The following is a 17,584-nucleotide window of genomic DNA, read 5'->3' as shown; positions in this document are numbered from 1 at the left end:
GGTTGTTGATTGCGTACATGAGCAAGGCTGGAAGGAAACTTAATAAAAGTGCAAAGTGAAGCTTTGATTTCATCCTTTTTAGTTGAGTTTTGCCCATTTTTTTGACAACGGTACAACAGCATTTAGAAAAGTTTTAACCCCTTGCTATTTGCAAACGGATGAACGTCGCAAATATACGAGTTTCCTTTTTGGCCGAAGCAGTCATTGTTTAATTGGCCACACTTTTTGTATACCCCACATTCATTGGCTCTGGCTAAGTGGTACTTCTCTTTTTAATGATGCAATTCTTTCCTCTTTTTCAGTCAAAGAAAGAAAGCTAAATATTTGTGAGACTGGGAAAGGAGTTAACGTTAAAGGAAAAGGCACCTGTCAAAAGAGTGGAAAAGAATTTAGTTCTGTTAGCTGAATACATTAACAGAACTATATGTAGTTACTTAAACAGCGTTTTTGTCAGGTGCCCGAGGAGCATTTTGGATACTGTATATATAGGTGGGGAGATGAAAAAAATAGCGCCTGACAGAACATCTCAGTTTATGGATTCAGGTAAGTACCAATAACATACCATTTACACATACCAACAAAAAATAATCTTTAAAGGGATCCTATTATGAAAAACATTTTTCTTCTGGTCTCTACACATGTATAGTGGTCCTCCCTAACCCTAAGTGAGTTCCTTTTTGTTTTGGCACTACAATACACGCCGCGGACTCGGTAGGTGTTTCGTTCTGAACCACTGCTTTGAAGCCTGCTTCAAACATGGAAAATGTATGTGATGATGTTTGATCTTAAGTCTGGGAATACTTAGAACTGGTGCCACCGAACAAAGTAGATTTTAATTTCTTAAAAACTCTGTTGCTCACACAGTAGAAAAGAATAAACCACACAGATCATTTTTAATTTGCAGGTGAAGTCTTTGCTTTATTCCCAGCACCTGACGTACAGTAACAATACGTCATCAATGATGAGGCGTTACCGAGCCAGACATGAGAATGAAGCCGGTGGTGCTGCTGTGATGACATCCTGCAGTTCCAACTTTTATCAAACAATATAGACCTTGTTTTTTTCAAGTGACCCTAATCCTCCAATCTAAATCACCCACACAAACACACATGTATATAGTTATATTACGTAGACACGCATGAACATGTAATCTATGTCTCTAATTCCTTTACTGAACCCTGCAAGGATGAATAATCATAAATCAATTTCCTAAAAGGCTACAATATAGCAAGCAAGGATTAGTACGTTAAATTATTTTCAGTTTAATTCAGAAAATGTCTGCAAAACAGGAAATGTCAAAGCGCTGTTTCCTGGGGTTATCGATTGTTTTGTGGAAGCAGTACAGTCACCCTGCCAAAGAGGGCACCCACGTTCTGAAGCGCTTAGTAATGAAATGGTTTTCGGCACTATTGTCACAAACAGTTTGAAGACCCATGGGGCACCATTCGGACATCACTACTAACTAGTGCTAAAAAAATTAATCTAATTAATTACAGGATTTGTAATTATTTAATCTAATTAATCACATTTTAATCTCATACCTGCTGAAGGCCCCCAAATAAAGAATTTGAATTCTAGGACATTACAAAATTGTAGTGCATGACTAATCAATAGAATACACCAGGAAAAAAAGATTTTTAATGCTACGATGGATGTCCTGGCGGGAGTGGGACTCGAACCACCGATGGCTGGGAGATCTGTCTTCAAGACAATTGCTCTACTGCTGAGCCACTGCCGCCGCAATAGTCCCGTCTTTGTTCCTTTTACAAATAAACTTTCTGCCCAAAGGTCCGAGTGGGCTTGCCTCACTCTCCTGTGTCGCGTCCATCTCTGTTGTCAGTCACCCTGCTTTTGACTAGTGGCGCAGTTACGAAGTGTCGTGTCACTGCAGCCTACAGGTCCCTCAATGGGCCAAAGTTAAAATCTGCGCATTGACTTGCCACTCACGATTAATTGCATTAATTTTTATAGCGCGTTAATTTGCAGCGTAATCTAATTAACACGTTAAAGTGACACCCCTACTACTAACCCTACCAACTCGTTGACGATGAAAACAAATGGGTCACGTCTCAACTATACAGTCCACAAACTCGTGAAACAGTCATGAAACACGCCGTTGACAATCTGCTCGTTTCATGATGTAACGACGGGAGACGGGAGTAATTGACAGTGACTGTCATGTCTGCACAAGAACATTACCCTCTCCCCGGATAAGGGTGTGTTCATTCCCGAGGTGAAGTTTGATGTGTCTAGCAGTAAGGTAGGCCATATTCTGAGCTAGCAACCATCAACGCAACTTCAAAATCTCGTCAAGAATTATCATGCTGTGATGACATCTTGTTCCATACATTTCCTTGTATCCTGTTTATATAATGACACATTCTTGAACTGATCAAATGTTTTAGAAATTCCCTAAGAGCAGTGGTAGAAAAAAACATGCAAAATTAACTTGCATTCAGCTTATACCCCAGAAGAGCATGTATACATACTGCATATACCGAAAAAAGCCTGCGTATTAATAATTATGAATTGTTGAACTGTTTTGAAAGAAGGAAGCAGTGTTTTTCTGAGTAATATATTCAGGCTATGAGATAGCACAGACAGACCAATTTCTCACTTCAGTGTGTAATGAGACTCAGATTTAAGTATGATGGAACTTCCTCCACTCCAGTCAATGCAACCCTTTCAGGAATTAATTTAGTTAACATCTGATAATCAGAGTAACAAATTTAATTCGATTACATTCCTGTAAATTACCATGTAGCCAGTAAAGCATAAATCACTCAGTAAATACACTTTGTCCAAATCCCATGGATGAGTCATGGCACAGTCACTTAGTGTTACTGGGCAACGTATGTATCGGTGGCAAAAGCAGGGGTCTAAAAACAGCCTCTAATGATACGATAGTCTGACGAAGTGTTCCCGAGAGGAAGTGGGACTCATTCTCGCCAATCGATCCGTTCAGCCTGCTTTCAGGGGAACACCCCCAAGTGAACAACTGCCCTCCCAATCCCCTCACTGCTAAAGCGCAGAGGGCTCAAAGGGGCTACCGCTTCAGTCGTCATAAAAGTGGCTTAACACCAGTAACAGGATCCAACAAAACACTTTATACATTACTTATCTACAGAGATAGTAACATGACATGGCATGTTTTCGAAAGTAGCTCACCGTGCTAGTAGCCGAAGTGTTAAGCTAAAGAACTAGCGTGGTGCAGGGGAGGTAACCCCTGACAGCTCACGCTCCAATAATCCGCCATTTTGTTGTAGCCCCTTCGCTAACGTTAGCCGCTGTTAGTCATATCCAAGCAACTTTCCCAAAAAACATAGGCTCCATGACACTAGATTTTGTTTGCTGTTGAAATAGTTTCTTCCAACAAAGAACCATCAGTCTTGTCAATGAAAAGTTAGCTGTCGTAGCATCGTCTGCTTTTCTCCTAGCCATAGCTAAAATTAAGCTAACCGCTAGTTGAATGCTTCTTAGTTACCGTTTGCTAGTTAGCTATTAGAAAACAACCCTGCGGCTAATATGTCCCATTCCGAACAAACCCGCAAAGTATAGCTTACCGTCATATCGCTCTGCCTGCTCGGCAAGTTTTGCCTGATAAACTAGGTCTTCTCGCTCTCCCATTATGCAATGAGATGCAGGTACAGTGACGTTAACGAGGAACTCAAACAATATTTCTTAAGTGAAGACAGTGGTGTGTCAGGTCTATCTGGTTCCTCGAAATCAAATGGGTCGATGAGTGGTGTTCCGCCCCACCGGCAGCGCTGTGCTGGGATGGAGTAAAGATGGCGACTAGCTTCATCCGCGTACTGCACATACAGTAGATATAAGAATCACGTCTCCGGTGACTTAAATTTGTACAGAAATCGTAAGAATATCTGTACAAACAATTCGGTATAATATAGTTAGTTAATTACGCGCAAATGTATTCCTTTACGTTGACAAACCAATCTACCGACTTGATTAATCAAAAGTACAAGATATGTGCTTGTTAGGATTTAAAGACAATCTGTTTTTGAAATAACTAAAAATATTTAAATGTAAGACAAATTACTGCACTTACATACCTTAGCAATTCAAACAGAATACAGTCGACAACATGTTGAACCAGGGACAAATAATCACTCAGAAAACTTACTCTTAACAAATGGTTGAAACGCCAGGCAAACGCCACTTTGTGTTCCATGTGGAGGTCCTTTGTAGACCTGTAATTACTTGTTCAAACAAATATTTAAACAGATTACCCTAACATTAACTTTTGATGACCCTTTAATTAATACTAAAGTAATTAATTGACTACATTCTCCTATGACAAGTCACATACAAATACAGCAGAGAATGAATTAGTTTTTTCCGCACTGTAAGGCACACTTAAAAGCCTTTTTCTCAAAAAAACCAAGTGTGCCTTACATGCGCCTTATACCTGTATATGAAAAAAAGTTTTAGAATAGGTCATTCATTGAAGATGCGCCTTATAGTCCACTGCGCCTTATAGTGCGGAAAATACTGTAGTTTAAAACATTTTCTTTGACAATACATTACCAGACACTATTAATTTTGAGCAATTAAAAACAAGCAATTCAATGTCAGTAGTTTTTATCATTTTAATTTTTCATTGCTGTAATTTTTAAATAAGTATGAAAACAATGTGATACTCAGGATCCTCTGCATGAACATTTAATCAAAGCCTTAGAATGTCATTTAAGTTTCATAATACAGTATATATTTTTGTTAAGCTCATATCTGAGAAAAAGGTTAAGTTTTCAAAAACAAATTTATCATTCCCATAATTTCAAAGGACCTCTCTCAAATACATGGGAAATTTGTACATGTTTATATAATATTGATGAGTATTGAGTTATGCCCCAGAAATCATCTGAGGCAGCCACCAGAATAAGCCCATGTCCAACTTGTAGCCATCGAAAATAAAAAATAATTGACCAGAAATGTTAGTTTTATACAGATGATCATTTCATTCCTTTTGGGTAAATGGCAAAAGAGCAGAAGTAGGCATCGTCTCTCCAGCTAAGCAACTGTCACATGCAGCATGAAGAAGCTCTTTTAGATCATTGATGTCACATTAAAATTGTGAATTAAGATGTATGACAGTTGTGACTCACAAACATCCAAAAGTCCATACATTAAACAAATCATTTGTCATGGGTTTGACTTTATTTACTAGCATAGTAACACATTACATACTACAGAAAATAAAAAGGTATTTTCAATTGCCTTCAAAGAATAGTGTTATAATAAAATGGCACATTTTCATTTCAACATAATTTCTGCTGGAATTTTCCACCCATTCCTTTTAGTGAAAAGGATATTAATGACTTATGCAGGGCTACTAAAACAAACAAAAATATCTTGATGGTGTCATTGGTAACACATTTGTAAGGACAACGATTTGTCCATGTGATTGATCACAAATGCACAGGTAAAAAATGGACTGTCAAAAGCTGGCAAAAAACACACTTCAATTAATAAAATTTTTACAAGAAATCAACCTGATTTTTTTTAATGGTCAAAATCTTAAAAAGGGTTCAGAAATTGAAATGTGAAAGGACGACAGAGCTGGTCAGGCAAAGCTACAATGTCACAAAAACAAATTGTGGAACTAACTAAGGATAAGTTACAACCCCAAGAAATTTTTTTAAAAAGTGCATTCTGGTCAAAAATCCAATTTCATCGCATTTATATCTCAAGCACTGACAAAATCTAGTCTCCACCGGGAACTGTCTGAATGAAGACAGTGCCGCCTACAGGTGGCACGGTGAACTGTACAACAACTCGAATCCTCTGCAGAGACAGCACGGTCTGATCGCTCATATTCAAAGCTCTGACCGCCGTCTACGCTACATACTCAGCCTACTTCAATACAAACCACTCTGTCTTATGTTACATTACAGTGATGATTGTCAGATGTCAAAAAAAAGAGATCAATTCATCTCCAACAGAAAACAATATTGTCCACGACTTATTAGACCATGTATTGCCAAAACTCTTGACAGTGCAGACGGCAGAAGTTAATAATATTAAGAGCCTATGTGCATCACTAATGGTCAGGGTTTGTAGTAAGAGTCGTAAAGGATTAAGTGGGGAAGCACAAATGAAACAGTCAAGTAAAGCAGAGGATTAAAATGGTGAAAATGAAGGGCAGGTACCTGGTCATAGCATTTTCTTCTTTTTGACATTGATAAAATGTTAACATAAAACAATCTGTTTATGCCGAATTCTAATACAAGACGCAAGTACTCGCTAAAATGGTGGACAGTCTACATTCACTCCGTTCAACTTCATTCATGTACATCAATGTAGAGAGCATGTGGACTTGCGAGGGCCCGGAGTCAACAGGTGCGACCCCTCATGGAATCAGTTTATCGATTCCGACCCATCGCCTCCTCCCAACATGCAGCAGTAAAAACTTTTTTAAAACAGTTTGTTCCGCACAAAATCAACATGAAAACTACAAATTAAACAAAAGACAATACTTTAGTATGTAATGATGATCACATAGTACATAATTTCATAGCAATATGATTTTTTCTTCCTTACAAAAGACTACTTGGTGGTTTTTTGTTAGAGTAGGTGGATGGATAGGGCTGATGAGAACCAAGGTGGGAGGTGAGATTTTGAATATAGTGTCATCTTTATCTCACCTTAACAGCAGCTTTGGAGTTGTCAGATTTATAGCTGTGGTCTGGTCCATACGATAAGTACATTTAGCTGCTCATAACTGCTGGTCTCGACTCAGTTTTGTTAATGGGAGTGGGTGGGGTGGGGGCAATATACACCTCCATTTGACTTTCATTTTTCTCTGACAAAATGTTGCAACTGTACCTAAGCGTTCCTGTGTCTTCGTTTCACAGCCATGGGTTACCTTAACCTATTGCTGTGTGAAGGTCTTACATCACTGCTGTCTTAGAGTAACTGGCATATCCAGACAATACAAGTTTGGACCATGTAGAAATAAACAACGCTGCCATTGTGGGTCTAATTGAAGAAATGTTTGTCAGTGTGAAACAGATCAGACTAGCAGGGAAATGTACTTATTTGCTTTCATGAGATAAAAAAAATTGATAAAATTCTCTCATAGCCCGATAAATAAAAAGCTACTACCGGCCAGTTATAGCTTAGCTTATTAATATTAAGCCTAGAAGGGGATAGATAGACTGTATCTATCCACCTTTAACTTGTCTCCTGAATGGTAGCAACCAATACATCAATTAAGAATGCTTAATATCAGCCTGCCGTTGGCCAAGACGCTGAAGCAGAAAACTCACATCTCTCAAAATGACAGTTTTTTTGTATGCATTAATCAAAACGCTGTAATGTTTTAGTTAGTGAACTTCAAAAATAGAAGTTTTACCTTTGCATAAATATAGGCTAATTGTTTGCCTCTGCATCAAGCCCAAGTTATTCAAAGCTAATCTAAAAAGCTACTGGTGCTAACTTTGCACTTGCAGTAGACTGGAGAGAAGAATTATTTCTTGTAACTCAGAAAAATAAGCAAAAACATTTCCAAAATTGTATTACTCTTCTTGTAAATGCTTGTAAACATGTAAATGTGTTGTCAAAATGTTAAATGAGTTAAACTTCATGAAAAGCGTAATAACTCTTCCACTTGTTACTGTATTCGCAGCTGACATGAACACAGCATATATGATTCTACAATGATGGAGCAAAGGTGACAGGTGAGTGAAGATCAGGCGTTACGCTGTTATCTATTGTGTCCAACACAAAGAAAGGACGTGGTCAAATTGTGGTGAGAAATCTCCTGAGGAGTGCGTGTCAATGATGAGCCAAGGAGGACAATGGCAGAACCTAAAAGGTGTTGTCGCTTCCATGGATCAGGAGGTTCACTTTACAGTATTGTAGACCATATGACCCATGTTATGTCCAACATTCAGTTAGAGCAGAAGGTGATATATAGAGGGTGTGTGCATATGATGGTCTGAACGTTTTGTTCTCAGTTTTCTATGAAACTGTACTTGGTGGTAGTGGGTGAGGAAGGGTCTAACACTAGCGTCCAGGTTGTGGCTCTGCTGTCCGCTCTCAGCTGAGTTCATCCTCAGCATTGTGCTGGTCCAGGAGTTTGACGTGTGTGAAGGGAAAGTGGCCACGTTTGCCTTTACATTCACCTTCCCACTGGCCGTTCACATTTATTTTGGTCACTCTCACCTTGTCTCCTACCTGTGGAGGGAGGGGAGACAAATTTCTTATTAAAAATTATGACTCTCAAATCCTCTGCTGCCAGGAAGAGCTGAAACGCATACAAAACAAATACCATGTCTGATGATGACTGAATAAATTCAGATGTTTATCAGTTAAAAATAGTAAATGTCCACTGAATCCACATTCTCAAATAGAAAGAAATTACTGCTCTTTTCTTTTTCACATCAGCACAAACTGAACATGTTAGGATTTAAGAATGAGTTTTTAGCAGCAATTTGAAAATAAGACCTTCATTTCTGGGAATTAAGAAATTGTCAATGGATTACAAATATTAAAATCAACAACTTTTTACCCTCCTTTTGGATTGTGGCATGTGAGTGAACAGTTGACCTAGACAGGGAGAGGAGTGGCTGTCTCTGTGTCACCGAACCTGAGCAAACAAGAACTAAACGCCTGTTCCAAAGTTCAAGTCAATGGGAGTGATGACTGAATAGGCAGCAGTAAGAGCTGCGTGGGCTCATACTCATAGCCTGATAACTTGTCACCATTAACGGAAACCCTTCATGTGTTAATGTGTAACCACACATGTCTATGGCTTTATTATTGGAAAATGCATTTTGTTGTTTCAAGAACCTGCTCGCTCCTCGTTCATTTCCTCCTCCAAAAATATCCATCTCCCAGGTTTTCTTTCTCCCCCACGTTTTCTCTCCAACCAATCAAAGCAGAGCGTTGCCCACTTTAGGTCTTGAATTAGTACAAATTTTCTGCTTGTTAAAAAGCAGTTTCCTCTAACCATTGTCACATAGTGAGGTTTGTTGGGTCAGTCTAGACCTGTTGTTCTTGTGAAGTGCCTTCAACTATATGAATTAATTGAAATTAATATTCATTTTCTCTGTATTGAAAGAACAAAGAAAATTCGTAGTTCTTCAGAATACATTTTGATAGACTTCAACAATAGTAGCACGTGCAAAATCCAAACACCTTTATCTAGCATGCCAGGAAAAAGAATGCCTATTTGTATATGCTAGTGTTGTCTTGAATGTCATTCTATTCTAATGAAAGTGTATGCTGAGGTGACAGGTGGAGTGTGATTTAGTGAATTGTATTTTCCATGAGAATGTATGCTATGACTGTACAGTATGTGACAGTGTATACCATAGTTTACCAAGACTTTTAACCAGACTAACTTAAACTTTGTGGATAATTAAATTTTCATATTTGTATTAAACAAGCTCTATGAAGCCAGTGTGCTGAATTTGCACAGAGGCCGTTTGAGTTTTGGAAAGCTGAACAACCTATTGAAACAATTTCATGAAGACGAACACCGAAAGTTGCCTGCAGATGTCTGAAATAAGAAAAACAAATTAAAGTTGTATGAGTAATCTATCCAGGTCCACGTGCACGAGTGTTTCTAACAGAAAAATTGGCTTAGTAAAAACCATAAAATAACCTTTTTTTGATGGCGAAAAGAGTAAAGGTGTTTATATTATCGCGAAATAATTCTAGATGGAAAACAAAGACAATCCGGTGAAAAAAATTTAACAATTCTTCTTCAGCAGCAACAGCCACCAGAGAAGTGGATGTACACAGGATGTAGGCCCAGTCCACACGGTGCTGGATCTTTTTGAAAACGTAACTTTTTTCACCCCAAATAGAAAAAGATTTGCATCCACATGTATCCGCATAAGTGCGTTGATCAACACGTTTATAAACAGAACAACTCTGAGAAAGGCAGGCGAGAGGACTGGGACGTATGGAAATTCACGCTGTTCCTCAAGGGGGATGACCTCCATCATTGAGTTTTCCTAGCAGAAGGCAGTGTGTCCCAGTCCAACCCAGAACTGGCATCGGCGTCTTTTGCGCGGAACGTGAATGAATAAATGAACAAATAAACTTTATGACTAATGGATAAAGAAACAGAAGAACAAATATTAGAGTGTCAAGCATGTTTATCAACTCATCTTGGACATGGAGCCGTTATACTGTATGTCAGAAAATAGCCGGTTTTAACTCCGTCCATTCTGTTTGTATATGTAGACACGGGTCACATGCATGACGTCACAGCAGTTTTCGTTGCAGGGAGACGCCCTCCGGATAGAAAAAAGTTTCGGATACAGCGACCACATGACAAAGCAGACCAGGTGTTTTAAAAAAAAAATTCACCTTGGCCAGCGTTTTCAAAAAGTTGCGCTTTTGTCCCGGATATCTGCATTGTCTTGTGGACGGAAGGCGTAACCGCAACAAAAACCTTGCGTTTACAAAAATATCTGGCATCGTGTGGACTGAGCCGTAGTCAGAGTGTCAACATGCTTCTGGGCTGTAACAAAATGAAACAAGATTCATTATTAAAAAAAAAAAAATCAAAAAAACCCTGAAAACTAGAACCAAGGCAGTCACAGACTGCAACATTCTGCGACACCCCTGAATTCAAAGTCTTACCCTGACCTACTTGTGTAGGTCAAAGATCAAAGGTAGCGCTCTTCTTCTCCTTTAAGCTTTTCCCTTCAGGGCTCGCCACGGCGAATCAGTTGCCTCCATCTAACTCTGTCTTCTGCATCCTGTTCTCTCACACCTGCTCTGACCTACATTTATAGATCAAAGCACTAGCTCTGATCTACGGTCTTACTCACACTGGCCTTCTCCCTCGTGTTTGTATTTTATTCGGTTACTGAGTGTACAAAAGTTGAAATTTGACCTTGACCTAGTTTTCTCAAGGTCATCATCTCACTTTTATCCCCTTTGCCGCTCGAGTAATGTGCTTTTGTTTAATCTTTCTATCTGCAACGATTGCGAAGATATTTCGTGGACCAATGAAAGGACGGACGAACAATCAGACAGACGAACAAACGGACGAACACACCAACACTGATAATAACTGTACATCACTGCTTTGAAGCTGGATGTTATAAAAATAAAAGGTTTTTAACAGATGACATGTTAAGGCCCTCGTGGTTGAAATGACATCAAATGCCAAATTAAAATGGAAAGACACAAGCTTCCTTTTCAGTAAGAAAGTTTGTTCCTTCATTGTTACTTTTAACCTAAATTCAGAACAATTTAGTTTTCCAGTGTGGATATAGAATTTTCATGGAATGAAAGGAAGAAATTCACAATGTGAATTTAGTGATGAAAAATCTAATTTTGTTAAATTTTCTTTTCCATTTTTGTTTTCCATGTTTGCCCTGTACAGTTGTGGTTTACCTGTTTGACTTCATTAACTATTTAATATTTAAACTAGCAGGAACCCATGGAAATTCCACAATAAAACAATAATATCAGACTTCATACCAAACATATGAAAACAAATGTATTGGTATTATAAACCAAGCCCACCCATCACATAGTTCTCCCACCAGCAGGCAGCACATCTCAGTCTGACCCAGAAATGGGTCGGCGTCTTTGGCGAGGAATGTGAATGAATGAATGAACAAATAAATAAACAAACTTTATGAGTCATCAATAAAGAAATAAACGAACAAATATCCAACTGTCAAGTATGTTTATCAAAGAGTCTTCGACGTGGAGCTGTTATACCTCAGAAAATAGCTGGTTTTCACTCTGTCCATTCTGTGTGTACATGTAGACACGGGTCACACACACTAATATCACAGCAGTTAGAAAGTTTTGGTTACAGTGTCGGTTACAGCATCCACACGACAACACATACCCAGCGTTTTCAAAAAACTTCAGTTTGGCCGGCATTTTCGTTCCAGATATCTGCGTTGTCATGTGGACAAAAGTCGTAACCGCAACAAAAAGTCTCACTGCCCAATGCCTTACGCCATATTGTTCACGTGATTCCTTCTAGCATATGCACCGTGATTGGTTGGGCGCTTGATTGACAAGTAGTGGGTGGATTTAAAACATGTCCAGTGAGCTTATTCAAATATATAAGGGGAGATAAGTGGGGAGATGATTAGTATTAATAATAATATCAACAATGTACTTTTGAATACTCCAAGCAGCAGTATTAAAAATCACAGAAATGTCATTAAAGTTTACATATAGCAAAATATGTTACTGTGCAACTGTTTTACACCTATGAAATTAAGCAGTGATGTAAAATGATATCTTTAATCTATTTGTTGGCATTGCAAAGTTCAGACTCAGGGGGGAGGACGGTTGATTTACTGGACCTTATGCAAATTTTGAAGTCTCCTGTTGTAGCTCTTACTTTAGAGTAGGTATTTTGCCAGCATGAGAGGAACAATAGGTGTTTTCATATATATCAGTATCTGGAACTCAAAGGAATGTCTCACTGGAAACAAGAAGAGACAAAAACATGTAAATACAGTTAACCTTTTTTCCTGGTTGAATCTGCAAAGCCAAAGAGAACACTGGAGTAGTGTCAGTCAGTCAGTGGTTGGTGAAGCAACACTACTACTTCTGCATGAAATTCAACTATTAATTGAGAAATTTTTCTGCTTTGTTCCATTTTTAAGGCTACTGATAAAAGTTGTTGTTTATGTGGTTCATGTTTCAGGTCAGGTTTTAAAAAGGGATATTGTGTCACTTTAGCTCAAGTGTTCAACATATTTACATCACTTATGGTTCCTCTAGTGTTGGAAAAGTACCTCGTCTTAAGACTTTATAAATGTCCAAAAATCTCAGTTCTATGAACTATGATTGCACACAGAATTAAACAAAGGTTGTTAAAAATATGAAAATGTTGTCATGGTGCTAATGAGTGAGGCTTAAATATAAAGACTAAATTATTTTCAAAAAATCTGGCCTGTAACATTGGCTGTGTGAACAGCTTGTTACATAAGCTTTGAAAAACTGGAACAAAAAGAGACAAATGTCTGATCCTTTTCCAACCAAAGGTAATACAGCTTCAATACATCATAGCCTAAAAATAACCATAAACAAGGTGTCACCTACTTTCTGTAAAACTGTGAAATGATGTACATGTCACAGAGATAGCCAGAGTAGATGAAATTGTTAAGTTACAGCTGCAACATAGTTTAACATGATTTTGAATTCATTACATTCAATGAAAAATGATCTTCATGACCAGTGCGCTTTCTGAAGACAAGACAAAGAAACATGAGCTAATAATTAACTTTGCAGTGGCACCTTGCTGAGTCATTTGACCAACTACAGCAGGGAATCCTGCACACTCAATCATTTCAAGGCCTGAAGAGTCTACCACAAATAGACAATGGAGAAACAAAGTCATACAAGTTGTCATTAGTAACTTCTTATAGCTAACAAATTTAAGCTGAAGAAAACAAGCAGACCTGTGGTTTTATCTCAAAAAAATTAAAAGAAAGTTACAGCTTTGAGAAGGCAATTGATGGATCTGTATTAGTATCATTGATTCAACAGGGCAAAAGAAACATAAACAGTAGCCTAGTCTCACTCCTGGCCCAGCTTGACTACTGGCTTCACAGAGACCAGAGGAAACAGTCCTGTTCCCAAACACAAACTATTTCCTTCCCCCGACGACCTGCTCCATGGGAGCCCCGCTCCAGCTTCCGGACAGTTAAACAGCCCAGCCACCATGAGAGACAGCTTGGTGACATACTTGAAAAAACTATGTAAAAATCTACTAGTATTGTATTGTCCTGAATGATGACACCTGGTATTTTCTAAAAAAATAATAATAAAAAATACAGGTTTCACAAGAGCAATTTTACTACACTGATTTATGTTGGAGAAAAAACATCAACTTTGTAAAACTAGGTTTCCCTTACAAATACACAGACCTCTGGCCAAGCACATTTTAGCCTTGATTCCTCTACCCCCTGCTTAGACAATACAGTGGAAGATGCAGTTACAAGTAAAACTAAAGAATTTGGTGATAGAGTTTATCCCAACTGTCAGCTTTTCTCCTAACACACATCAAAACAAAACATCACAATCATGTCCATATTTACCTCTAAGGCCAGGGCAGTCTTGTCGTAGGCATTGGGCACCCTCTTTTGTATGGCCTTGGCGTAGACCGGTCCATTCTGAAGATTTGGGAGAGGGGTGGGTTGGGCATACTGGCTGGGATCTCCCAGCAGTGGCGTCCCAGATTGGCCTGCAGAGCTGTCAGAGTTACCCAGCACCCCAATGCCTCCCTGTGGCCCCCCAGGCATACCAGGACCTGCCACTGAGCCTGGAGATGCCGGTCGGTACTTCTCCACATATGGCACAGGGATCATACCAGCTCGGCCTTCAGAGTTCTGGGCATTCCACCACTGCTCCTCTGGCTTCTCAAGAACTCTCAGAATATCACCCTTCCTGAATGGGAGATCCTCTTCATCATTGCCAGGGAAATCAAAAAGTGCTCGGACATACTCATCTTCCAGGCGCGGTGGGGGTCCTCCGCATGGGCCTTTGTTCATGAAGGAGGTGTGTTTGGACTTGTTGATGGGTTCTATCAAAGTGGTGGTGTCCAAGTAGTGGATTTTATAAAACTCTAGCAAAGCAGGGAGAGCATCAAACTCTTGGTCACCAATGCGGAATCTTGGGTTGTTCAAACCTGATGAAAAAAACAATGACAGGGTTTGAAGATGAAAAAGGAGTTCTTCAAATCTGACAGATTTATTTATACACAAAGCATGTAGCTAGTGATTCCCTTTATTACCAGAAACAATTTTGTATTCCTCGTTTTTGTATTACTTTTCCTTTTTACATTTGTTTTGTTCCTTTACATTGAGGACACACAAGTATTTTCCTGTAGTTCTTACGATAAAAAAACAAACCCAAAGACATTCAGGTCAAAGTCTACTAAAATTGGTTGTATATCTGACTACTGAGCATTTACAACTGTCTCAGTGTGTGATGATACATTAAACTCAAACTAGTGGTGCTCAGGTCTGAATTGCACAAGTCGCGCATTTGACAGTCTGTCACTGACAGGACGCGGTGTTTCAGAAAGAAAACGTGCTTCAACTCTGTTATTTTATTATGTACTTTTAAATTTGACAAAAAAACACATTCAGTTTGTCCTGCTAGTCGTGTTCGCCACACTTGAGTGGAAAAACCACTACTGCGCATCTCGTTTGGTGCAAGTCATGCAAGAACGGTCACATCAGCATCTCCCTATGCCAAGGCCCCCAAACCGTTATCTTACCTGGTCCGGATTGTCGGTTGTTGCTGATGCAGTTAATTATGTAATGCGAGACTTTGGAGTTCTCTGATACCGACAGCACGGAGTCGCCAGGGCTGGTGATGGAGTCCCGGACCAGAAACACGCCATGCCTCTGCCCCTGTAGAAGCGAGACAGCCTCCTGTCTGCTCAGTCGGCCCCAGTACCAGCTGCCACGGTCATCGGCATCAAAATTTCCGGCCATGTTAACCACTCAAAAGCCGAGGCTTCACCAGGCCTTCGCTTCTCTCCCTCCCGTTTTCCACAAGCAAAGCCTTCAACTCATACAAAAACTTTAGCGCCTAGAGCACGTTTAGTAAAAAGGCGACATCCGCAGTTAACCGTTAGGACATGAATTCACCGACAGAGAACCATAACCGGAAATTAAATTGACTTTTGTTTTGTGTATGTCCGCTATTGAGTTGTAACAAACAAATTATACCTTCTACAAGAGACAAATTCAGCTACAATATATCGTCAGATAAAAACTAACTTCAAAAACTGAAATGGCGGATAAGGGAAAATAAAAAAAGAGCCTACTGACCGGATATGATGTCAAAATTATCTGCACGAAAAGCAACAGCGTCAATATAGTCAGAATCTAAAATGGTAACTAAAACTTCCGTTAATAGTGAGAGAATATTACGATTACTGTAATGCTATTCACAAAACATTTCATGATCACATAAAAAAATAAGCAATAGCACTTCATGAACCACAATTTTAGAATTGTGCCACTGGCCATGAAATGCAGTGATGTGGGTTTTTTTTGTTTTTGTTTTTCAAAAACCTAAATTTAAAAATTTTATTTTGTAAATTAAGTAAGCAAAGTACTTTTCCTGTTCAACTGTGTTTAACTTGACGTCCAATCTTCAGGTCAGTGATGTGAAATCAACAGTTTGTATCGTTATCACTGTAGATCAGCAGCGCCACACCATGAACGCATACATTAGTCATTTTGTTCCATAAGCTTTTAGGAGTTCCGGCCGAAATATGTAGACATTTGAGCTGTGACAAGATAACTAGCAATTTACCAGCGTGACCACTAGATGTTAGTAAAATACTTCTGTATTCAAATCCTATTTCAATGCCAATATTGTCATACATAATGGTTGCTGCTTAAGATTTCTTATTAAAAGATTGTCCATACAAAATCTAATATTTATATTATTATATTATTTATATCTGTGGTGGAGTGGGTTTACCTCACCACGAGAAGGTCCTGGGTCCAAATTGAGCAAACTACGGCCTTTCCAACTACTGTCTCAGGAGCACTTCTAGACTCAATTTTCACAACCCCAAGTTGACCCAGAGGGTCATATATTGTCATAAACAGCATAATAAAAGTATATTAAAGAATATGAAACATTACTTGAGGTAAAAGATATGTTTGAGGCTCCATCACAAGTAATGATATTTTCTGAGGGTCCATTTACGCAACTCCAGGACTTCTCTGGCTTCCTCCCACTTTCAGAGGGTGGCATTAGCTCAGTGTGAAAGAATTGGTTTCGGGACCAGAGGGTCGACCAATGCAGGTGACTGCATGAAGTGTGGACTTCTGGTTGGAGAGGTACCAGGTCACATCATGGACATTGCAAAGGTGCCATTGAGCAATGTAACGAGGCTGCCAAAAAAAATTTTCCCAGGATGCCCACACAGGATAAGTGGTTCCAGATTTTATTTTATTTATAGTAGTTTATGCAAAACTAGTAAAAAATATAGCAGAAAAAAAATAATGAAAGACTAGCCCGTTAATATTTACTTGGAACTAATACCAATTACTCATTAAAAATGGTGTGATACGCCTTGTGTAAAACAGATAAAACAAGACAAAGATGACTTAAAGGGCAGACACTGCTAAAAAAGTGGTTTATGTTCCAAGCAATGAAGTGATAAATAGAGACCATGTTAAGTTGATTTTCAATTACTTTTAATAGTGAGAAAAATAGTAATTCATTCATTCATCTTCAAACCTGCTTTTGTCCACTGTGAGAAAAATATTTGCTCCATTAATATGTGTTCTATGAGGATATTCAACCAGTTAAAGAAATTGATAATTTTTACAAATCACAATGTTGTTTTCTTGGCAAGGACTAGACCTGTGAGTGTGGTTTGATATATTTTCTCGAGAGGATAATTTGAGTGTGGTGAGCGATTCTGCAGCCCAAGATGGAAGAAAATGTTTGTCTGTCAGTGAATGAGCAGACCCATTGTGCATTAAAATAAGATCTCTGATGAATCAAAAAGGGGAGATCCAAGAGTTTACTACAGTTACAGTACTATCTTTTCACCAAGTTACACATTCTATATTCATGCGAAGCTAGCTGA

At 38.8% G+C, this 17,584-nt stretch overlaps 2 protein-coding genes across 2 annotated transcripts in view; both read right to left on the bottom strand.

The window, feature by feature from the left end:
* Positions 1-3,791, bottom strand: part of ywhae1 (tyrosine 3-monooxygenase/tryptophan 5-monooxygenase activation protein, epsilon polypeptide 1) — a 29,720-nt gene extending 25,929 nt beyond the window's left edge. The window contains exon 1 of the mRNA XM_068316750.1: positions 3,564-3,791. Within this exon, the coding sequence (XP_068172851.1) occupies positions 3,564-3,627 (64 nt within the window). The 5' untranslated portion in view covers positions 3,628-3,791. The remainder of the gene's footprint in view (positions 1-3,563) is intronic.
* Positions 3,792-5,153: 1,362 nt separating this feature from the next.
* Positions 5,154-15,761, bottom strand: crk (v-crk avian sarcoma virus CT10 oncogene homolog). Its single transcript, XM_068317054.1, has 3 exons — positions 15,242-15,761; positions 14,058-14,647; positions 5,154-8,196 (listed from the first exon to the last, which is right to left on the bottom strand). Exons 1-3 carry the CDS (start codon positions 15,459-15,461, stop codon positions 8,059-8,061), a joined length of 948 nt encoding a protein of 315 aa, XP_068173155.1. The 5' UTR covers positions 15,462-15,761; the 3' UTR covers positions 5,154-8,058.
* Between the last annotated feature and the right edge of the window lie 1,823 nt (positions 15,762-17,584).

This window comes from Antennarius striatus, chromosome 6, assembly GCF_040054535.1.
Source record: "Antennarius striatus isolate MH-2024 chromosome 6, ASM4005453v1, whole genome shotgun sequence".
NCBI classification, from domain to species: Eukaryota; Metazoa; Chordata; class Actinopteri; order Lophiiformes; family Antennariidae; genus Antennarius; species Antennarius striatus.
This window is presented reverse-complemented; position numbering and strand designations above follow the sequence as displayed.